Raw genomic sequence first — 23,766 nt, 5'->3', positions numbered from 1 at the left:
TCTATCTTGAAAAAAAGATTTAGACCACTGGTTCTCAAGGTATGGTCTCTGGGCCAGCCACATTAGCCTCACTTGGGAGCTTGTTAGAAATGCCGTTTCCGAGACCAGGTGCGGTGGTTCATGCCCGTAATCCCAGTGCTTTGGGATTGAGGCTGAGGCAGGAGGATCACTTGAGCCCAGGAGTTCAAGACCAGCCTGGGCAACATAGCAAGACCAGATCTCTACAAAACAAATTAAAAATTAGCCTGGCTTGGCCAGATGCAGTGGCTCATGCCTGTAATCCCAGCACTTTGGGAGGCCGAGGCAGGCGGATTGCCTGAGGTCAGGAGTTCGAGACCAGCCTGACCGTCATGGAGAAACTCTGTTTCTACTAAAAATACAAAGATTAGTTGGGCGTGGTGGCGCATGCCTGTAATCCCAGCTACTTGGGAGGCTGAGGTGGGAGGATCACTTGAGCCCAGAAGTTGGAAGCTGCAGTGAGCTATGATCACACCACTATAGTCTAGCCTAGGCAACAGAGCAAGACCCGGTCTCAAAACAAACAATGAAAAGGGAAAGAAATGCAGGTTCCCAGGCCCCCACTCAGACTTCACACACCAGAAACTGAGCAGAGTTGGCGGGGGGCACAATCTGGGTGTTCATGACTCCCCGCTTCCAGGAAATTCAGATGCCAGATAAAGTTCGGGGGAAGGGGCTGGGCGTGGTGATTCATGCCTGTCATTCCAGCACTTTGGGAGGCCGAGGTTGGTGAATCACTTGAGGTCAGGAGTTCGAGACCAGCCTGGCCAACATGGTGAAACCCCATCTCTACTAAACATACAAAAATTGGCGGCCGGGCGCGGTGGCTCAAGCCTGTAATCCCAGCACTTTGGGAGGCCGAGACGGGCGGATCACGAGGTCAGGAGATCGAGACCATCCTGGCTAACACGGTGAAACCCCGTCTCTACTAAAAAGTACAAAAAACTAGCCGGGCGAGGTGGCGAGCGCCTGTAGTCCCAGCTACTCGGGAGGCTGAGCCAGGAGAATGGCATGAACCCGGGAGGCGGAGCTTGCAGTGAGCAGAGATCCGGCCACCGCACCCCAGCCTGGGTGACAGAGCGAGACTCCGTCTCAAAAAAAAAAAAAAAAAAAAAAAAAAAAAAAAAAAAAAAAAAAAAAAAAAAAAAAAAAAAAATTGGCTGGGTGTGGTGGTGGGCGTATGTAGTCCCAAGTACTTGGGAGGCTGAGGCAGGAGAATTGCTTGAACCCGGGAGGCAGAGGTTGCAGTGAGCCGAGATAGCCCCATTGCACTCCAGTCTGAGTGACAGAGCGAGACTCCGTCTCAAAACAAAGAAAAGGAAAAGAAATGCAGGTTTCCAGGCCCCAACGCAGACTTCGCACACCAGAAACTGGGCAGGGTGGTGGTGGGGGGTACAATCTGGGTGTTCATGACTTCCCCCTTCCAAGCAATTTGGATGCCAGATAAAGTGGAGGAAGGGCTGGAGGTTAGATCATTGATGAGGATAATGAAGAGGAAATATATATTTTTTAAAAAATGCTAAAACTGGCCGAAGAGTCATAACTTAGAGACGCGGAAGTCAACATTAAAACAAGCAGTTAAAAGCAGCCTGTTGGCCGGGCATGGTGGGTCACGCCTATAATCCCAGCACTTTGGGAGGCTGAGGAGGGCAGATCACCTGAGGTCAGGAGTTCCAGACCAGCCTGGCCAACATGGTGAAACCCCCATCTCTACTAAAAATACAAAAATTAGCCGGGCATGTTGGTGGGCATCTGTAATCCCCAAGTACTCGGGAGGTTGAGGCAGGAGAATCGCTTGAACCTGGGAGGCGGAGGTTGCAGTGAGCCAAGATTGTACCACGTCCAGTCTGGGTGACAGAGCAAGACTACATCTCAAAATAACAACAACAACAACAACAACAACAAAGCAGCCTCTTGTGAGGGAAATTGTAGGGAGGCGACATCACACGTATAATTTTCTGAACAAATCTAGATGACTCAGCTCTTAAAAATGCACATGGGCCGGGCACGGTGGCTCACACCTGTAATCCCAGCACTTTGGGAGGCCGAGGCGGGTGGATCACGAGGTCAGGAGTTCAGGACCAGCCTGAACAACATGGTGAAACCCCGTCTTTACTAAAAATACAAAAATTAGCCGGGCCTGTTGGTGCATGCCTGTAATCCCAGCTACTTGGGAGGCTGAGGCATGAGAATTGCTTGAACCCGGGAGGTGGAGGTTGCAGTGAGCCCAGATCACACCATTGCACTCCAGCCTGGGCAACAGAGTGAGACTCTGTCTTAAAAAAAAAGAAAAATAAAAAATGCACACTGTAGGCAGGATGCGGTGGCTCATGCCTGTAATCCCAGCACTTTGGGAGGCCAAGGCAGGTGGATCACGAGGTCAAGAGATCGAGATCATCCTGGTTAACATGGTGAAACCCTGTCTCTACTAAAAAAATACAAAAAATTAGCTGGGCGTGGCGGCTGGCGCCTGTAGTCCCAGCTACTCGGGAGGCTGAGGCAGGAGAATGGCGTGAACCCAGGAGGCGGAGCTTGCAGTGAGACGAGATCGCACCACTGCACTCCAGTCTGGGTGACAGAGCGAGACTCCCCCGCAAAAAAAAAAAAAAAAGGCACACTGTATAACTTTATTATTATCATTATTATTATTATTGAGAAGGAGTCTCGCTGTGTCGCCCAGGCTGGAGTGCAGTGTGGTGGGATCTCCGCTCACTGCAACCTCCGCCTCCCGGGTTCAAGCGATTCTCCTGCCTCAACCTCCCTAGTAGCTGGGATTACAGACGCACACCACCACGCCTGGCTAATTTTTGTATTTTTAGTGGAGATGGGGGTTTCACTGTGTTGACCAGGCTGGTCTTGAACTCCTGACCTCAGGTGTTCTGCCTGCCTTGGCCTCCCAAAGTCCTGGGATTACAGGAGTGAACCACTGCACCGGGCCGCATGTGTAACTTTAATGCAAGATAAAAACTTTGAAAAAAAGGCCAGGTAGGCCGGGCGCGGTGGCTCAAGCCTGTAATCCCAGCACTTTGGGAGGCCGAGACGGGCGGATCACGAGGTCAGGAGATCGAGACCATCCTGGCTAACCCGGTGAAACCCCATCTCTACTAAAAAATACAAAAAAAAATTAGCCGGGCGAGGTGGCGGGCGCCTGTAGTCCCAGCTACTCGGGAGGCTGAGGCAGGAGAATGGCGTAAACCCGGGAGGCGGAGCTTGCAGTGAGCTGAGATCCGGCCACTGCACTCCAGCCTGGGCGACAGAGCGAGACTCCGTCTCAAAAAAAAAAAAAAAAAGAAAAAAAGAAAAAAAGGCCAGGCGCGGTGGCTCATGCCTGTAATCCCAGCACCACTGCACTCCAGCCCGGGCGACAGACTCTGTCTCAAAAAACAAAAACAAACAAACAAAAAACTTAAAAAAAAAAAAAACTAGGGCCGGGATGGGGTGGCAGGAGGGGAGAGGCAAGGGACAGCGAGGAGGGGCTGGGGTCTGGGAGAGCCACCAGCCTCTGTGCCTTCCCCGCATCCCCCACACCCCTGCTCCGCTGTTTCCATTACGCAGAGTGGAAAACCGAGGCTGCCGGGCGGGGGCCGATTGTGTGGTTTCTGGCGCCCCCTGGTGGCCATATTGGCTACTGCCGTCAGCAGGAGGTACTGCAGGCTGGAGGGACCGTAGTCCATTCACGCCCAAAACATATATTGAGCACCTACTGTGTACCAGGCACTGTGCTAGGCCATAGGACACGCCAGGGATGAGCACGACAAAATCCATGACCTCTGTAAGGTGTCATTCTAATTTATTTATTTGTTGATTTTTGAGCCAGGTTCTTGCTCTGTTCCCCAGGCTGGAGTGCTGGGGTGCAATCTCGGCTCACTGCAACCTCTGCTTCCTGGGCTCCAGCGATTCTCCTGCCTCAGCATCCCAAGTAGCTGGAACTACAGGCGCCCGCCACCATGCCCAGATAATTTTTGTATTTTTAGTAGAGACGGGGTTTCCCCATGTTGGCCAGGCTGGTCTTGAACTCCTGACCTCAGGTGATCCGGCCTCCTCAGGCTCCTAAAGTGCTGGGATTACAGGCGTGAACCACTGCGCCCAGACTTAATTGCTTTAGTTTTAATTTTAATGTACTGGTAAAGATGGGGGCGGGTCTCACTATGTTGCCCAGACTGGTCTCGAATTCTTGGCCTCAAGTGATCCTGCCACCTTGGCCTCCAATGCCCTGAGATTATAGGTGTGAGCCATCATGCCCAACCTTTCCTGTATTATTTTATTTTATTTTAGATAAGATCTTGCACTGTTACCCAGGCTGGAGTGCAGTGGCACAATTATACCTCTCTGCAGCCTCAACCTCCCAGGTTCAATTGATCCTCCTGCCTCAGCCTCCTGAGTAACTGGGACCACAGGTGTGCGCCACTACATCTGACTAATTTTTAAAAGAAGTTTTCTTGGCCGGGCGCAGTGGCTCAAGCCTGTAATCCCAGCACTTTGGGAGGCCGAGACGGGCGGATCACGAGGTCAGGAGATCGAGACCATCCTGGCTAACACGGTGAAACCCCGTCTCTACTAAAAAATACAAAAAACTAGCCGGGCGAGGTGGCGGGCGCCTGTAGTCCCAGCTACTCGGGAGGCTGAGGCAGGAGAATGGCGTAAACTCGGGAGGCGGAGCTTGCAGTGAGCTGAGATCCGGCCACTGCACTCCATCCAGCCTGGGCGACAGAGCGAGACTCCGTCTCAAAAAAACAAAAAACAAAACAAAAGTTTTCTTGACCGGGCGCGGTGGCTCAAGCCTGTAATCCCAGCACTTTGGGAGGCCGAGGCGGGCGGATCACTTGAGGTCAGGAGTTTGAGATCAGCCTGGCCAACATGGGGAAACCCCGTCTCTACTAAAAATAAAAATACAAAATTTAACCAAGCGTGGTTGTGGGTGCCTGTAATCCCAGCTACTCGGGAGGCTGAGGCAGGAGAATCACTTGAACTCAGGAGGTGGAGGTTGCAGTGAGCTGAGATCGTGCCACTGCACTCCAACCTGGGTGATAGAGGGAGACTCTGTCTCAAAACAAACAACAAACAAAAGATGTAGGCCGGGCGCGGTGGCTCACGCCTGTAATTCCAGCACTTTGGGAGGCCGAGGTGGGTGGATCGCGAGGTCAGGAGATCGAGACCATCCTGGCGAACACGGTGAAACCCCGTCTCTACTAAAAATATAAAAAAATTAGCCGGGCGTGGTGGCAGGCGCCTGTAGTCCCAGCTTCTAGGGAGGCTGAGGCAGGAGAATGGCGTGAACCCGGGAGGCAACGGAGCTTGCAGTGAGCGGAGATAGTGCCACTGCACTCCAGCCTGGGCGACAGAGCGAGACTCCGTCTCAAAAAAAAAAAAAATTTTTTTTCTAGAGATGGGTTTCACCGTGTTACCCAGGCTGGTCTCAAATTCCTGGGCTCAAGTGATCCTCCCCACCTCGGCCTCCCAAAGTGCTGGGATTACAGGTGCGAGCCACCACACCTGACCCTTCCTTGTTTTTTAGATGAGGACAGCGAGAAGCCCCTGTGATTTGCCCAGAGCCACACAGTGGGGAAGTGGCAGAAGCTTCTCTATGTAGGAATCCAGTCACTTCGTAGTAGAGAGGCAGACGGTGCACGCAGATCTGCGGTGGGTAAGAGAGTATGCCAAGCCGCAACCTGATGGGCCGGCGTGCCTGGCGGGAGGCTCAGCACACACAGAGGCTGGGCAGCTCCAGATGCAAGAAGCAGGAGGGAGGGGGACTCAGGGGGTGCGGTCCATTCATGCCTGAATATAGCCAATGAGGGTTTCCTAAGCACCTACTATGTGTGGACGCTTGATGCCAGGGCCTCGGCGGTGAGGGCGCAGGCAGGAGCAAGCTCACCTCTGGGCAAGCAGGGGTTAAGGCCAGCTGCTCCCACGTGAGGGCACCTTGCGACAGAGGTTCACACCCAGCCCGCCTGCTGGCCCGCCCCCTCACCCTGGTCCGTCTCCCTGTGTCTGTGGTCGTTGGTTCCACTGGCAGGGGACCTGCCTCCCTGTTGCCACCACAGGAGAGGAAAAGTTGGTCAAACAGGTGGGGAGGCCAGAGCTACAAGCCTCGGGATCCCTCCCCACCACCCGTGCCAGGGGGGCACCCGGGCCCTGGCACCTGCCGCCTGCCCAGAGGCCACCCAGCCTCCTAGACAGGTAAGTCCCCCGCCCCACTCTGCTTTTCCACCCAGGGTGCATTGTCTGAGCTGGCCTTCCCCAGCTGAGGGTCCTGGGACTCCTCCCCAACCTCCCCCGCCTCGAGCCGTCTCCCCTGCTCCTCGGAAAGCAGGAAACTGACACTCCTGCGTGGGCATCTGACATAGTTTCGTAGGGATTATCTGACCGGCAGTTACTGCACCTGGCGGCCTGCCCAGGACACTGAGCTAGAGACTTCAAAGGGTCATTGTTATGTAGGTGGTGCAGGGATGGGGAGGCGGCAAAGACGCACAGGTTGGTCTGTGATCCCCCAAACTGAGGAGGGGAGGGGATAGCAGTCCGGACAGAGCCTGGGTTTACCTCCTGCAGCCTGAGGCCAGGAGGTGACAGGTGGGAAAGGCTGCGACCTCACCCATCCCTGAGCCTCCTGGAACTTCTTAAAAGGCTCCCAAGTTTTCAAACAACTGCATCTCCGTCCCCCAACCCCTCACCCTGTTCTCACCGCTGGAACCTCCGGGAGCTTTGCAGGGAGGAGCTGGGGTGGGCTTTCTTTTGTTAATCTTTTTTTTTTTTTTTTTTTTGAGACGCCGTTTCGCTCTTTTTGCCCAGGCTGGAGTGCAGTGGCGCGATCTCAGCTCACTGCAACCTCTGCCTCCGCCTCCTGAGTAGCTGGGATTACAGGCGTCCACCACCACGCCCAGCTAATTTTTGTATTTTTAATAGAGACGGGGTTTCACCATGTTGGCCAGGCTGGTCTTGAACTCCTGACCTCAGGTGATCCACCTGCCTCGGCCTCCCAAAGTGCTGGGATTACAGGCGTGAGCCACCGCGCCCGGCCTTCCTTTGCTAATCTTTACGCCTCTGAGCAAAATCTCTGCAGGATTGGGCAGGCGGGAAGGAGGAAGGAGCTCTCAGAGTCAGAGAGGGGAGGGGTTGGCGGCAAAAGTGTTTTTCTGGGTCATTTGCTCCCAAATGGGAGAACCAAGGGAGCTTCCTGGTGAGCCAAGTGTCCGATTTTTGCATCTCAAATCTCTTTCTCCAGCACCAAGAGGGTGCCCCGGGGCTGAGGAGGCGTGGATGATCGCATGGTAGGGGACAGAGCAGCCCAGCATTGGGGTCACCTTGTGGCCGTGTGGCCGCAGAGCTCTCAGGGAGCAGGCTTGCTTGAGATTCAGGAGTCTGTAGGGGTGGGCGACATGGATCCCACCTTGCCTGGGTTTTGAGAACAAACCTGTGGACTCAGGTAGATTTGGCTTCCACTCCTCCCTTCTCTCCGGGCCTCTGTTTCCTGCTGTAAAATGCAGACATTGAGGGCCGGCGCGGTGGCTCACACCTGTCATCCCAGCACTTTGGGAGGCCAAGGCGAATGGATCATGAGGTCAGGAGTTTGAGACCAGCCCGGCCAATATAGTGGAACCCTGTCTCTACTAAAAACGCAAAAATGAGCCAGTTGTGGTTGTGGGTGCTTGTGATCTCAGCTACTCGGGAGGCTGAGGCAGGAGAATCTCTTGAACCCGGGAGGTGGAGGTTGCAGTGAGCCGAGATCGTATCACCACACTCCAGCCTGGGCAAGAGTGAGACTCTGTCTCAAAAAAAAAAAAAAAAGGCCGGGCGCAATGGCTCAAGCCTGTAATCCCAGCACTTTGGGAGGCCGAGACGGGCGGATCACGAGGTCAGGAGATCGAGACCATCCTGGCTAACCCAGTGAAACCCCGTCTCTACTAAAAATACAAAAAATTAGCCGGGCGTGGTGGCGGGCGCCTGTAGTCCCAGCTACTCGGGAGGCTGAGGCAGGAGAATGGCGGGAACCCGGGAGGCGGAGCTTGCAGTGAGCCGAGATTGTGCCACTGCACTCCAGCCTGGGTGACAAAGTGAGACTCCGTCTCAAAAAAAAAAAAAAAAAAAAAAAAAGGCAGGATATTGAGTCACCGAGTCACAGGGCTGTTGAGTGCCGGACATAATAGAGCAGGTAACAGATTCTTGGTCATTCTGGGGTCAAGATGAGCTGTCCTGTTCCCAATGGGAGTCCTGTGGTCTCATCAGCTTCGTGGTTTGTAGAGGATGAACCCTGGCTCAGAGAAGGACAGCCGCTTACCTCGGGCTGCACAGCCAAGTAGAAATGTCAGGCAGGCAAGAGTCAAGATGCAGAGGATGGGGAGCTCGTTTGTGGGCGGGGATGGGGCGGGGTGGGGGGGAGGCCGCTGCTCTGGAGGCCGGCCCTGCCCCCAGCGGATGCCTCAGGCTCAGCATCTGGAGAAAGGCCTGCCCCCTGGCTTGGTGCTTCCTCATGGCCCTGAGTCCCGGGGAAAGTCCAGGGCAGGGATTATGGGTGCTTGTTCTTCCTCTTTAGGGCTGGCCGGGTGCCAGAGGAGCTGTGTTTGCTCAGGGTGGAGCCTGACACCCTTTGGAATGGGTTGAGGTTAGCGGAAGCCTAGGCTGGGGGAAGGGGTCACCCAGGGAGGGAACGGGCATTTATGGAGCACTTACTGTATGCGCGAGTGTGGGGTCACCAGGCCTTGGAGATTCAGCAGTGAGCAAGGCAGACCATGCTTCCTGCTCTCGTGGGGCGTATGTTTTGGTGGGGAAAGACAGACATGGAACAAGAAACACAATAATTGAGCCAATGGCTGCACAGATGATAACATGCATGAGAGGCGCTTTGTAATTTATTTTATTTTACTTTTCTTGAGACGGAGTCTTGCTCTATTGCTCAGGCTGGAGCTCAGTGGCATGATCTCCGCTCACTGCAACCTCCACCTCCTGGGTTCAAGTGATTCTTCTGCCTCAGCCTCCCGAGTAGCTGGGATTATAAGCACCCACCACCAGGCCAGCTAATTTTTGTATTTTTAGTAGAGACAGGGTTTCGCCATATTGGCCAGGCTGGTCTCGAACTCCTGATCTCAGGTGATTCTCCTGCCTCGGCCTCCCAAAATGCTGGGATTATAGCCATGAGTCACCACGTTCAGCCAAAATGAAGAAAGAGCTTTGAGTGCTGGCCTGAAGACATTTGGCTTTATGATATTAAAGGATATTTTTTCCCAAAATAGTAAAATCATAACTCCCATACAAGTACAAAATGAGGCCAGATGCGGTGGCTCACGCCTGTAATCCCAGCACTTTGGGAGGCCGAGGCGGGTGGATCACCTGAGGTCAGGAGTTTGAGACCAGCCTAGCCAACATGATGAAACCCCATCTCTACCAAAAATACAAAAATTAGCCGGGTGTGTTGGAGGGCGTCTATAATTCCAGCTACTTGGGAGGCTGAGGCAGGAGAATCGCTTGAACCCGGGAGGCAGAGGTTGCAGTGAGCCGAGATCGCACCGCTGCACTCCCGCCCCAGCGACAAAGTGAGACTCCATCTCAAAAATGTCATTCCGTGCCCAGAATGACAACATCTTAGTGCAGACGGTTTTCAGGGGGCAGGGAGCCCCCTCTAACCCTGAGACACTGTAATTCACCTTTGATTTTCCTATGGGGGGCCCGAGTGGAGTTAGAAGCTTGGAGAGGCAGCCCAGGGGATCCTTAGCGGTGGATGCTTAAGCCTTTGAACCTTCCCCGAAATATTGCTCAGGGTCAAAACCGGGATCTCCATTTTACAGATGAGGAAACTGAGGCAGGAGCTGGAATTCAAGGGGGCTCTGCTCTTCTCTCTCTGCTGTGGAACCTCCTTCTAGAGCTCAGCCGTCCTCTCTTTTGGGGGAAATGGCATCTTTGGCATGCCTTGGTGGCTGCCGCCTGGAATCCCAACATTTTGGGAGGCCAAGGTGGGAGGATCACATGAGCCCAGCAGTTCAAGACAGGCCCGGGCAACATAATGAGGTCCTATCTCTACAAAATATACAAAAATCTGCTAGGCGGCGTGGCGTGTACCTGTGGTCCCAGCTACTCAGGAGGCTGGGGTGGGAAGATCACTTGAGCCCAGGAAAGTGGAGGCCACAGTGAGCTATGACTGCACCACCGCACTCCAGCCTAGGTAGCAGAGCAAGACTGTCTCGGCCGGGCGCGGTGGCTCAAGCCTGTAATCCCAGCACTTTGGGAGGCCGAGACGGGCGGATCACGAGTTCAGGAGATCGAGACCATCCCGGCTAACACGGTGAAACCCCGTCTCTACTAAAATACAAAAAAAATTAGCCGGGCGAGGTGGCGGGCGCCTGTACTCCCAGCTACTCGGGAGGCTGAGGCAGGAGAATGGCGTGAACCCAGGAGGCGGGGCTTGCAGTGAGCTGAGATCCGGCCACTGCACTCCAGCCTGGGCAACAGAGCCAGACTCCGTCTCAAAAAAAAAAAAAAAAAAAAAAAACTGTCTCAAAAAAAAGAAAACAAGTCCCCGGTTGAACCCCCTGAGCTGCATTCCATACTGCAAGCTTCTAGTAGTTTCCACACTCCCCTCCTACTTCAAAGTGCCCCCCATGAGGTCCTCCAGCCTCCCAAGGATGCCAAACCCTGAGACATTCTTCAGCCCTCCTGTGCATTAGGGCTGAGCCGACCACACCTAGAATCCGTCCTTCCTCAAAGGTCATTCGACTCTTGGCAACCCACAGACCGGCGCGTCTCCTCCCACCTGGCTGACCTCCGTCTTTGCTCTCTGTCTCTGCTCCTGCGCCGTCCTCTCCACACAGCTTCCTTAAAACCTCCCAAGGTCCCCCAAAACCCATCACCCCAGTCTCGTCGTGAGGGAAGCAGCTGGTCCCCAGTGTCCCCACATTGAGAGACATTCTGCAAAAGACCTGCCCAGCACAGACTGACGGGTCACCGAACAGGAAAGACAGACTCGGTCACAACCCAGCGGTGTCTAAGGAGACGTGACAGCCAAACGCCAGGTGGGATCCTGGATGGGGGCCTGGGGCGGCAAAGGGCCTGCGGAGAGACGTGAAATAAATTGGCCTAAAATTATTTCAAAATAAATAAATAAAATGTTCATTAAAAAATAGGCTGTGCGCGATGGCTCATGACTGTAATCCCAGCACTTTGGGAGGCCAAGGCAGGAATATTTTCTTTTTTTTTTTTGAGACGGAGTCTCGCTCTGTTGCCCAGGCTGGAGTACAGTGGCCGGATCTCAGCTCACTGCAAGCTCCGCCTCCCGGGTTCACGCCCGAGTAGCTGGGACTACAGGCGCCCGCCACCTCGCCCGGCTAGTTTTTTGTATTTTTTTTTTAGTAGAGACGGGGTTTCACCGTGTTAGCCAGGATGGTCTCGATCTCCTGACCTCGTGATCCGCCCGTCTCGGCCTCCCAAAGTGCTGGGATTACAGGCTTGAGCCACCGCGCCCGGCAGGAATATTTTCTTGAGACCAGCCTGGGCAACAAAGTGAAACTCCAAAGTCTCCAAGAAAAACACGAAAATTAGCTGGCCGTGGTGGCATGCGCCTGTAATCCCAAATCCTATCTACTCGGGAGGCTAAGGTGGGCAGATTGTTTGAGCCCAGGAGGTCGAGGCTGCAGCGAGTCATAATTGTGCCACTGCACTCCCAGCACTTGAGAGGGCTGAGGCAGGAGGATCACTTGAGCCCAGGGATTCAAGACCATCAGGGGCAACAGACAGCAACCCTGTCTCAAATAAAAGAATAGAATGGAGGATGGGTGCGGTGGCTCAGGCCTGTAATCCCAGCACTTTAGGAGGCCGAGGCGTGTGGATCACCTGAGGTCAGGAGTTCGAGACCAGCCTGGCCAATATGGTGAAACCCCGTTTCTACTAAAAATACAAAAATTAGCTGGGCACGGTGGCGGGCTCCTGTAATTCCAGCTACTTGGGAGGCTGAGGGTGGAGAATTGCTTGAACTCAGGAGGCAGAGGTTGTAGTGACTGGAGATCACAGTATTGCACTCCAGCCTGGGTAACAAGCACAAAACTCCATCTCAAAAAACAAACAAACAAACAAAAAACAAAAAACAAAGCAAAACAAAAGAATGGAATGGAACGGAACAGAACGGAACAGAACAGAACAGAATAGAATGCTCAACAGGAATAAGAAAAAAAAGAATAGGCTGGGTGCAGTGGCTCATCATATCACGGTGGCTTACGCCTGTAATCCCAGCACTTTGGGAGGCTGAGGCGGGCGGATCACGAGGTCAGTAGATCAAGACCATTCTGGCCAACATGGTGAAACCCTGTCTCTACTAAAAATATAAAAATTAGCCGGGCATGGTGACGGGCACCTGCAATCGCAGCTACTCAGGAGGCTGAGGCAGGAGAATCGTTTGAACCCGGGAGGCGGAGGTTGCAGTGAGCCGAGATCGCACCACTGTACTCCAGCCTGGCGACCGAGTGAGACTCTGTCTCAAAATAAATAAATAAATAAATAAATAAATAAATAAATAAATGAATAAAAGAATAAACACCTTGCTGGCTTTCCCCTGGGTCCGGGACTTCCCCCTCTGCGCTGGCTTCCCCCTGACATCCCCAGGAGCGTCTCTGTCCAGCCTGACCACATCCACTGCCGCCCCCATCTCCCTCCCACCCCTTCCACCTTGTCCCATCACAGAGGCTTCACCTGCCCCTTCCAGAGGTGCAGGCACCCACACCTGGGAGTGGCCTCTCTTCACCTCCCACATCCTGTCTGTCCCCAGTGGGAGAGGCTCTGCTTGCAGCTGTTTTCAGAATCTGCCCACGTTTCACCCGCCTCCGTCCCCACCTGATCCCGCTCCAGTATCGCCCACCTGGGCCAGTTCAGTTCCCACCACCCTGGTCCCCAGCTCCCACCCTTGTCCCCAACTGTCTGTCCTTCCTGTAGCAGCCACCAGAGAGCACCTGTGAGCACCTGAGTCAAGGCCCATCTCTCCCTGCCCACAGCCCTCCATGGCTCCCACCTGCCTTGGGATCAAAGCCCAAGTTCTCCCTGTAGCCCACAAGGCCCTGCCCCATCATCTCATCTCCCTGCCCTTCCTTTCTTCCTCTCTCCTCCTCACTCTGTCCCAGCCACACAGGCCTCCTCACTCTCCCTGTTCCTCCAATGTGCCAGGCATGGTCCTGCCCCAGGACCTTTTCACAGGCTGTGTCCTTGCTCGCCTCCTGCAGATCTAACTATTCCCTGCCTGGATTCCCCTCACCTCGGTCACTCCCCCACTCTTTTTTCTTTTTTTCTTTTTTTTTTTTTTTTTTGAGACAGAGTCTCGCTCTGTCGCCCAGGCTGGAGTGCAGTGGCGCAATCTCGGCTCACTGCAAGCTCCGCCTCCCGGGTTTACGCCCTTCTCTTGCCTCAGCCTCCCGAGTAGCTGGGACTACAGGTGCCCGCCACCTCGCCCGGCTAGTTTTTTTGTATTTTTTAGTAGAGACGGGGTTTCACCGTGTTAGCCAGGATGGTCTCGATCTCCTGACCTTGTGATCCACCCGTCTCGGCCTCCCAAAGTGCTGGGATTACAGGCTTGAGCCACCGTGCCCGGCCACCCCACTCTTTTTTCTTTTTTGCCTGGAGTACAGTGGCACAATCACAGCTCACTGCAGCCTCAACCTCCCAGGCTCAAGTGATCCTCCCACGTCAGCTTCCTGAGTACCTAACACTACAGGCGTAGGCCACCAGTATGCCCAGCTATTTTTTTTTTTTTTGAGACAGATCTTGTTCTATCACCCAGGTTGGAGTACAGTGGTGCAATCTCGGCTCACTGCAACCTCTGCCTCCTGGGTTCAAGCGATTCTCCTGCCTCAGCCTCCCGAGTGGCTGACGTCTAGCTAATTTTGTTATTATTATTTTTTTTTTAGAGATGGAGTCTTGCTACATTGCCCAGGCTGGTCTTGAACCCCTGGGTGCAAGGGATCCTCCTGCCTCAGGCTCCCCAAGTACTGAGATTACAGGCATGAGCCACTGCACTGCACCTGGCTGGTCACTTGTCTTAAAGCTCAGTCCTCTTCTCCAGCACCAGCTCCTGAGGGAAGCCCTCCCTGAGCCCTCAGCCTGGGTAAAGTCTCCCTGTACCACTCCCTCCCTCCCTGGAGGGCAGTGGTGCAATCATAGCTCACTGCAGCCTCAACTTCCTGGGCCCGAGCCATCCTCCCGTTTCAGCCTCCTGAGTAGGTGGGACTGCTGGATGCCGTCAGAGCCTAGATTGTACTTTTTTGTTGTTGTTGTTGTTGAGACGGAGTCTCACTCTGTTGCCCAGGCTGGAGTGCAGTGGCGCAATCTTGGCTCACTGCAACCTCTGCCTCCTGGGTTCAAGCGATTCTCCTGCCTCAGCCTCCCGAGTAGCTGGGACTACAGGTGCCTGCCTCCACGCCCGGCTAATTTTTGTATTTTTAGTAGAGACAGGTTTGACCATCTTGGCCAGGTTGGTCTCAAACTCCTGATCTCGTAATCCTGCCTCAATCTCCTGGGTAAGTGGGATTATAGGCGCCTGCCACTGTGTCTGGCTAATTTTTGTATTTTTAGTAGAGATGGGGTTTCATCACCTTGGCCAGACTGATCTCAAACTCCTGACTTTGTGATCCACCTGCCTCGGCCTCCCAAAGTGCTGGGATTACGGGTGTGAGCCACCGCACCCACCCGTTCTTTTAGTATTTATTGAGCGCCTACTGCATACACAGTGATGGGGCTGCAGGAGGACTGATTGACAGGCACAGTGGAAGCCCCACAGTCTTTAGGGGAGACAGACAATAATTGAATAATCGCATGTGAAACTAAAAAGTACAATTAGGCTGGGCGCGGTGGCTCAGGAGTTCGAGACCAGCCTGGTCCTGCTTCACTGGGGGACCTCGGCCCAGCCCCTGTTATCTCTGGACCTCAGTTTCCCCACAGGCACTCAGAAGAGGTTGAGCTGGGTCATCACAGGGAGACCTCCAGGATACCACCTTCCCTTCATCCTCCTGTCCCTCACCCTGCTCAGGCCACACTGGCCCTGGACGTTGGTTCCCAATGACGTGTTGTATACTTGGCTTGCAACAGTTTTGTTGAGCGAGTGACTGAATGGACAGAAGAATGGAGGCATAAATGAAGTAGACTGCTGAAAAGCAGATTTTCTCTTTTTTTTTTTCTTTTCTTTTTGCTATTGTTATTTTTACTTCGTGAGGCACCATTAGAAAAGCAGGTTTTTAATTCATTAAGGTGATCTGAAGGTCAGGGGTGGGGGGAATAAGGGGCTCAAGGCTATGCCCATCTCCAAAGCCTTGGATTTCAACCCAGGTTCACAGGATGGTACTAGGGAGCCACTGAATGCTCTTGAGCAGGGCATGGATATGAGAGCAGACGGTGGGTGGTTGGAGGAAGACAATGTGTCCTGGTGCGGTTATCCAGCTTCCTCTCTTTGAGGGGTTGACAGTGGAATTTCTCTGCGTTGGCTATTGATGTTCTCTGGGATGGGGCCGTCCTGGGCAATGCAGGGTGCTGAGCGGCATCCCTGGCCTCCACCCACCCATGCCCAGAGCACCTTCCAGGTTTTTAAAATTTTTTTATTGTTTTATTTTTGAGGTAGAGTCTTGCTCTGTCGCCCAGGCTGGAGTGCAGTGATGCGATCTCGGATCACTGTGACCTCTGCCTCCCGGGTTCAAGTGATTCTCCTGCCTCAGCCTCCCGAGTAGCTGGGATTACAGGTGCCTGTCACCACGCCCAGCTAATTTCTGTATTTTTAGTAGAGACGGGGTTTCGCCCTGTTGGCCAGGCTGGTCTCGAACTATTGACCTCAAGTGATCCACCCATCTTGGCCTCTCAAAGTGCTGGAATTACAGGTGTGTCACCGCGCTCAGCCTGGTTTTTTTTTTTTTTTTTGAGACGGAGTCTGGCTCTGTCGCCCGGGCTGGAGTGCAGTGGCCGGATCTCAGCTCACTGCAAGCTCCACCTGGGTTCACAGCGTTCTCCTGCCTCAGCCTCCTGAGTAGCTGGGACTACAGGCGCCCGCCACCTCGCCCGGCTAGTTTTTTGTATTTTTTAGTAGAGACGGGGTTTCACCGTGTTAGCCAGGATGGTCTCAAACTCCTGACCTTGTGATCCGCCCACCTCGGCCTCCCTAAGTGCTGGGATTATAGGCGTGAGCCACCAAGCCCGGCCTTTTTTTTTTTTTTTTTAATTAGCCAGGCTTGGTGGCACTTGCCTGTACTCCCAGCTACTTGGGAAGCTGAGGTGGGAGGATTGCTTGAGCCCAGGAGGTGGAGGCTGCAGTGAGTCATGGTCACACCCCTGCACGATCATTCCTGGGCAACATAGTGAGATCCCATCTCCACATCCACAACAAATTTTTAAAATATCTGAGGCAGGGTGCAGTGGCTCACACCTATAATCCCAGCACCTTGGGAGGCCAAGGCAGAAGGATCACTTGAGTTAGGAGTTCGAGGCCAGCCTGGCCCACATGGCAAAACTCATCTCTACAAAAATACAAAAAATTAGCCAGGTGTGGTGGCGGGCACCTGTAATCCCAACTACTCAGGAAGCTGAGGCAGGAGAATCACTTGACCCCAGGAGGCGGAGGTTGCAGTGAGCTGAGATCGCACCACTGCACTCCAGCCTGGGTGACAGAGCAAGACTATGTTTCAACATATATATATTAGCTATGGCTGGGCACAGTGGCTCAAGCCTGTAATCCCAGCACTTTGGATGGCCAAGGTGGCCGAATCACTTGAGGTCAGGAGTTTGAGACCAACCTGGCCAACATGGTGAAATTCTGTCTCTATTAAAAATATAAAAGTTACCTGGGCGTGGTGGCACCCACCAGTAATCCCAGGTACTCAGAAGGCCGGGTCAGGAGAATTGCTTGAACCTGGGAGGCAGAGGTTGCAGTGAGACAAGATCATGGCACTGTCTCCAACGTGGGCGACAGGGTGAGACTCTGTCTCAAAAAAAAAAAAAAAAAAATATATATATATATATATACACGTACCCCCACACACACACACACATATATATATACACACACACACAGGTATGTATATATATATATGAGCTGGGTGTGATGGCAGGCACCTCTAGGCCCACCTCCTCAGGAGGCTGAAGTGCGAGGATCACTTGAGCCCAGGAAGTTGAGGTTTCAGTGAGCCATGATCTTGCCCTTGCACTCCAGCCTGGGTGACAGAGCTAGACGCTGCCTCAAAAATAAATAAATAAATAAGTGGGTTAAACTCCTAGCAACAAATGGGGCTCCTGGGCCATGTTTCCTGGCATATGCCTGGATTCAGCCACAGTTACACCCGACATTCGTGTGCCCACTTTGCAGCTGAGAAAACTGAGGCCAGATGGTGAGCTGACCTGTGGGATTTGGCTGCAGCTCTGTTTGCCCCTGCATCTCGAACTCCAACGTGGTGCCTCTTACCGGAGGGGGACCCTTGGCTATGTCTTGAGACATTTGGGTGTTCAAAACCAGGCCGAGGCCGGGCGCGGTGGCTGACGCCTGTAATCCCAGCACTTTAGGAGGCCGAGGCGGGTGGATCACGAGGTCAGGAGATCGAGACCATCCTGGCTGACACGGTGAAACCCTGTCTCTATTAAAAATACAAAAAATTAGCCGGGCGTGGTGGCGGACGCCTGTAATCCCAGCTACTTGGGAGGTTGAGGCAGGAGAATCATTTGAACCCAGGAGGTGGAGCTTGCAGTGAGCCGAGATTACGCCAGTGCACTCCAGCCTGGGCGACAGAGCAAGACTCCCTCTCAAAAAAAAAAAAAATTTGCTGGACCTTATTCATCTAAAATCTTTTTTTTTTTTCGCCACCTGCTGGTGGCCGGATGTCACACAGGGAAGGGCTAAGCTGCCTGTAGGTACACAGTAGGTGTTCAGCAAGCCTTAGTTTTGGTTAATGGTGTTTCTACATTGGCTTAGCATGGGGTCTTGGAAAGAGTCTGGGGCTCCAGGAACCCACGCTGTGCAACCTTCACTGAGACTGGGACCCTTTCTCAGCCTTCATCTATAAAATATGTGTCTGTGGCTGGGAGCGGTGGCTCACGCCCGTCATCCTAACACTTTGGGAGGCCCAGGTGGCCGAAGATCCAGACCAGTCTGCCCAACATGGGGAAACCCCGTCTCTACTGAAAATACAAACATTAGCCAGCCGTGGTGGCAGGTGCCTGTAATCCCAGCTACTCGGGAGGCTGAGGCAGGAGAATCACTTGACCCTGGGAGGCAGAGGTTGCAGTGAGCCGAGATCGCGCCACTGCACTCCAGCCTGGGCAACAGAGCAAGACACTGTCTCAAAACTAAAATAAAGTGAAGTATGTGTGTGGGATTCCCTGATAAAAATAATAGCCAACACTTAGTGGGAGCTTTCTAAGAATATTGTGTGCATTTACTCACATAATGCTTGGAGTCAGGTGCTATTATTACCATTTACAGATGGGGAAAATGAGGCACAGAGTGGTTTGCAGAGGACACACCACTGGGATGGGGCAGATATCACATTTATGTCCTATCCTAGGCCCCTTTTATTTATTCATTTATTTATTTTTTTGAGACGGAGTCTCGCTTTCCTTGTATTTGCCCTTTTCCTTTCCTTTCCTGGTGAGATTTGGCTTTCCGTTCAAGGATCTTCTTGCCGCCTTTGTCCAGTTTTAGCCTAGTGATAACCACCTAGGTCAATGCCTACGTGGACAGTTGTGCCGTTAGCCTTTTCCTGCTGCACCCGTTCAATGTAGATAACATATTTCTTCCTGTAAACCTGGACTACTTTGCCAATTTGCTGACCTTTATAGTGTCCTTGCACAACCTGAACTTCATCATCGTTTTGAGTGGGCATGGATCGCAGGTGGTACTTGTGTCTCAGCTCTTTGGAAAGAGGGAAAGACATAGAATCTTCCTGCGAATGTGGGAAGGTGCATTAAAATGCCTTTTGTGATTCTTGCTTCGCTGGGAAGTCACAAAGGGACTGAACTTCATCTTGGTCACTCCCGCTTTAGTGATGGCCGCAAAAGTGAAGAGAACTACACACTCCTTTTTGTTTATTTATTTTCTTTTCTTTTTCTTTTTTTTTTTTTTTGAGACGGAGTCTCATTCTGTCACCCAGGCTGGAGTGCAGTGGCGCGATCTCCACTCACTGCAAGCTCCACCTCCCGGGGCCACGTCATTCTCCTGCCTTAGCCTCCCGAGTAGCTGGGACTACAGGTGCCTGCCACCGTGCCCGGCTAATTTTTTTATTTTTTTAGTAGAGACAGGGTTTCACCGTGTTAGCCAGGATAGTCTCGATCTCCTGACCTCGTGATCCGCCCGTCTTGGCCTCCCAAAGTGCTGGGATTACAGGCATGAGCCACCGCGTCCGGCCTCCTTTTTATTTTTTACAGAGATTGGGTCTTGCTATATTGCCCAGGCTGGTCTCCAACTCCTGGCATCAAGTGATCCTCCCACCTGACTCTTCAAAATGCTGGAATTACAGGAGTGAGCCATTGTGCCTGGCCTCTAGGCTCCTTTTAATCCTCCTGACAACCCTGTGATGTAGGGCCTATTATTTTCCCCAATTACAGATGTGGAAACTGAGGAACAGAGAGGGGCAGTAACTTGCCTGAGGTCACACAGCAAATAGGTGAGAGCTGGTTTTAGAACCCTCCCAGCTCTGAAGTTCCAAGTGGGTCCCCACAAGAGGCTTTGGTAATGCTTTACTGGGGCCCTTGGAGACCCTTGAGGGACACCCTTGAGGGACTGACTGTAGCTGACTCGGGTCTCTGGGCTAGTGTTTTGGGTAGAATTGTAGTGAAGGAGGTGAGATGTCATCTTAGTGGGCCCTCTGAGACGTTGATATTGTTTGCCTTGTTTACTTAGCAAACTCTTTTTTTTTTTTTTTTTTTTTTTTTTGAGACGGAGTCTCGCTCTGTCACCCAGGCTGGAGTGCAGTGGCGCGATCTCGGCTCACTGCAAGCTCTCCCTCCTGGGTTCAAGCCATTCTTCTGCCTCAACCTCCCAAGTAGCTGGGACTACCGGTGCCCGCCACCATGCCTGGCTAATTTTTTTTTGCATTTTTAGTAGAGACGGGGTTTCACAGTGTTTGCCAGGATGGTCTCGATCTCCTGACCTCGTGATCTGCCCATCTTGGCCTCCCAAAGTGCTGGGATTACAGGCGTGAGCCACTGCGCCCGGCCTACTTAGCAAACTCTTAACCAACCTTCAAATCCCCAGCTGCGATGCCCCCTCCTCCAGGAAGCCTTTCTTTTACCCGCTAGAGTTTTCTCTGTGCTCTTCACCCCTAACCACAACCTGGGGCTCCTCTCCCTGCCCAGCCCTGACTGTATAAGGCTGGGGAGGGGTGTTTATGTGTAGGTTTGCCCCTTTAACTCTGGGGTGGGGCCCAGGCACAGCTGGGCTCAGGTTTTTTTTTTATAGTAAGGAATGTGTGGGTGCAGCCATGACCAGCCCCGCCCACCCAGGTGACTTGAAGTTTTTCTACACTGGTCCAGTCCCTCCTAGGTCTAACCTTAAGAATCCCGGAATCCCAGGCGCCTGAGGGGGGAGGGTGGGCTGGGCTGGGTGAGAAGAAGGAAACGACCTTTACTCGCTCCCAGAGCCTGAAGAATTTCCTCGTGCCCTGCTCCCCTGCCCCTTTCTTTCTTTCTTTTCTTTTCTTTTCTTTTCTTTCTTTCTTTTTTTTTTTTTTTTTTGGAGACAGGGTCTCGCGCTGCTCTGTCACCCAGACTGGAGTGCAGTGGCGTGATCTCAGCTCACAGTAGCCTCCGCCTCCTGGGTTCAAGCTATTCTCTTTCCTCAGTCTCCCGAGTAGCTGAGGCATGCGCCACTACGACCGGCTAATTTTTGTATTTTTAGTAGAGACGGGGGTTTCAACGTGTTGGTCAGGCTGGTCTCGAACTCCTGACCTCGTGATCCGCTCGCCTCGGCCTCCCAAAAAATTCGGGGATTACAGGCAGGAGACACCGCGCCCGGTCCCGCCCTGCCCCTTTCTTTCCTCGGTGCTGGGTGTGAAGACAGAGCCCGGAGGCCAGGACCACAGGAAAGAGGCACGCAGCCGCTGTTGCATCTTCAGGGCGTCCACGCCCCTGGCCTCTGGGGCCTCAGGTTCCCCTCTGGGGAATGGGGCAAACCTTCCGGAGATAAGATGGCCCAGGACCCAGCCCTATGCTGAGGAGGTCTCCGGCCCTCGACAAGCTTCTAATCCAAGAGGCCTCCCAGATGCACCTCAAAATGTGCCCATTTCGCGGACGAAAACACCGTCCAAATAGTAGGCTCCGTTCCAAGGGCGGAGGTCATTCCTGCCGGGTCTTGCTGGCAGTCTTGTCGGGCCGGGATCTGGTCGCGGCCGCCTGCCCCAGCTCGGCTGCGTGGATAACCCGGCCTGGAGTTTCCGCCTTAGGACCTGGCTCCTGTGATGGGAGGGGGGAGAGAAACCTCCGCGGCGTCCAGGGGGCGTGTCTGGGCAGGGGCGGGGCTGGCCTGGGACCTGGAGGAGGAAGAGGGGGCAGGTGCAGCCGGGAGCTGCGGAGCTGGAGGGAGGAGGACGAGAGCCGCCAGGCCCTCAGAGGCTGTGACCCTCCCCAGCCTCCTTCGCCAGCCCGGGGTGGGGGCCGATTGACTGTTTCCAGGCCCCGTCTCGGGTAGGGGGGCTGGAGAGCCCCCAGGTGGACCATGGCGGTGAGATTCCAGGCGAGTAACCCTCCGAGGGCGGCGAGGGGAGGGGTTCGGGCTGGGGTGGTGGGGGGAAGCAGGGTTTGGGAGTCGACCCAGGACAGCAGAACACCTTCTACCTACATAACAGGCAGGGAAACTGAGTCCCAGAGGGATGAAGTGGCTAGCTGGAGGTTGCACTTCAAGATGCTTCCGCGCCCCCCATCCCTGCCTCCAAAGACCATCCCTGCTGGAACCTCCTCTGCCCCAGGACTGGCCTCCTTTAATCCCACAGAGCTGGGTTCAAATCCCCAATTTTCTGTCCACTATGCTGTGTGTAACGTGGGCCCAGTGAGTGAACCCTCTCTTTACCTCATCTGATAAATGGGTGATCAACATTTTAAACAGAGGGAAAATGTATTTGAAGAGCTTGGCGCATCGTAGGTGGGCTGGCGAGATGTTCATCCCCCTTTGCTGGGGGTGTGCAGCCGGCTGAGCTCGGGCGCCCGTGGTGGCACCGTGGGCAGTGACTTCATTTGTGGGCTGGGGTGGCTTTGGTGAACATTCACCTCCTACAAGGCTGCAGGAGGGAGCACCAGCATTTATTGGGTGCCCACTGTGTACAGAGCCGTTAACAGGCATTACCAGGCAGAGGCAGGGGTGGGGTGAGCAAGCCGGCTGGGGTGCGCTGTGGTAGGGGCGGGGTGGAGGGGCGATCCTTGTCTCCAGAGGGATTTCACCCTCCAGGCATGGAGCCTGGACTGGCTCCTTCACACCCACCAGCCAGGGTAGACTGGGGTTGCAGTGGTATGTGGCCAGACCCAGGCCACTCAGCCCCAAGCTTCAGGACCTGGCACTTCTGGTTTCCACTGACTTCCTCCTGGCCTCCAGGTACAGCTCTCAGAATCCCCTCCCCAGTCGGTGTATCTGTTGGCTGAAACCTCCCCCTCTGCCATTGTTTCTGGAAGTGGGGTGGAGGGGGGGAGAAGGGTGGCCTGGGAGCCCCGTGCCCCGGGGCCGTGTGACTTGGTACCGCTGTCCCCTCTGGGCGGGCCTCTTGTTCGGCGTTTGTGTCCAGCCCTGGGCGGGGGGCGGGGACAAAGACCCAAGCCCCACCCTCTCGGAGCTCACCTGGACAGGGGCAGGGCCGGGAACTCAGGACGCACCTGTTGAGCACCTGCCACAGTGTGTTTTATTCAACCATTCACTCGTTCCTCAAACTCTTCCCTAGGGGGACCTGGTCTTATGGGGTCCCAGGGGCCCATCCCTGCCCATCGGGAGCCCTCAGACTGAGCGGGAAGGTGTAGGGTGGAGAAATGCACTCTGACATCCCACATCCCAATCATCACAGTTGGGCCAGACGGAGGATGTATGATATGCGTACGGAGGAAGACTGGGGCTGTGAAGGATGAATAGGAGTTTGCCAGGGAGTCCAGCACCAGCACCCAAGGCCTGGAAAGGAGGCTGATGGCCGATCACCTGGGCCTTAAGTAGTCAGAGAGACAGACATGCCTCCTTTCACAGACGAAGAGAAAAGACCAGAACCATACCAACTGATGGTTAAAGGGAATAAAGATGAGTTTTAGATGCCTTGAATAAAAAAATCATAAAACAGGCCGGATGCGGTGGCTCACGCCTGTCATCCCAGCACTTTGGGAGGCTGAGGCGGGCAGATCACCTGAGGTCAGGAGTTTGAGACCAGTCTGACCAACATGGTGAAACCCCGTCTCTACTAAAAATACAAAAATTAGCTGGGCGTGGTGGTGGGTGCCTGTAATTCTAGCTACTTGGGAGGCTGAGGCACGAGAATCGCTGGAAACCGGGAGGTGGAGGTTGCAGTGAGCCAAGATCGCACCATTGCACTCCAGCCTAGGCAACAGAGTGACACTCTGTCTCAAAGTAATAATAATAATAATAATAAAACAAGCAGGAGTGATTGGGGATCAGAGAAGACTGGTTAGTTAGGTGGTCAGGGAGGACTTCCTGAGGAGGTGGCATTTGAGCCTAGACTTCAGTGGCTGGGGCCAGCCAGGCAGGAATCCCATGAAACATGTCCCAGATTCAGGGGACAGACGGGGTAAAGGTTTGGAGGTGAACTAAGATGAGGTGGGCTGTGAGGTTAG

General features: G+C 53.7%; 2 protein-coding genes across 3 annotated transcripts in view; both read left to right on the top strand.

The window, feature by feature from the left end:
* The first annotated feature begins 5,978 nt into the window (after window positions 1-5,978).
* TJP3 (tight junction protein 3) overlaps window positions 5,979-23,766 on the top strand; it is a 47,787-nt gene continuing 29,999 nt past the window's right edge. The window contains exon 1 of one of the 2 annotated variants that reach the window (XM_050770108.1): window positions 5,979-6,198. Coding sequence is in view for 1 of the 2 variants with exons in the window: in XM_050770107.1 (XP_050626064.1) it covers window positions 21,665-21,682 (18 nt within the window). In the remaining variant the exon portion in view is untranslated. Of the gene's footprint in view, window positions 6,199-21,385; window positions 21,683-23,766 lie in introns of those variants that run through there. The other variant, XM_050770107.1, reaches the window with a different exon arrangement.
* The window catches only part of MRPL54 (mitochondrial ribosomal protein L54), a 48,410-nt gene continuing 48,351 nt past the window's right edge, over window positions 23,708-23,766 (top strand). Inside the window, exon 1 of the mRNA XM_050770896.1 lies at window positions 23,708-23,711. The gene's annotated coding sequence lies outside the window, so the exon portion shown is untranslated. The remainder of the gene's footprint in view (window positions 23,712-23,766) is intronic.

The sequence above is a fragment of the Macaca thibetana genome, chromosome 19 (assembly GCF_024542745.1).
Source record: "Macaca thibetana thibetana isolate TM-01 chromosome 19, ASM2454274v1, whole genome shotgun sequence".
Taxonomy (NCBI): Eukaryota; Metazoa; Chordata; class Mammalia; order Primates; family Cercopithecidae; genus Macaca; species Macaca thibetana.
Note: the sequence above shows the minus strand (reverse complement) of the source record. Positions and strands in the feature narration are given on the sequence as shown.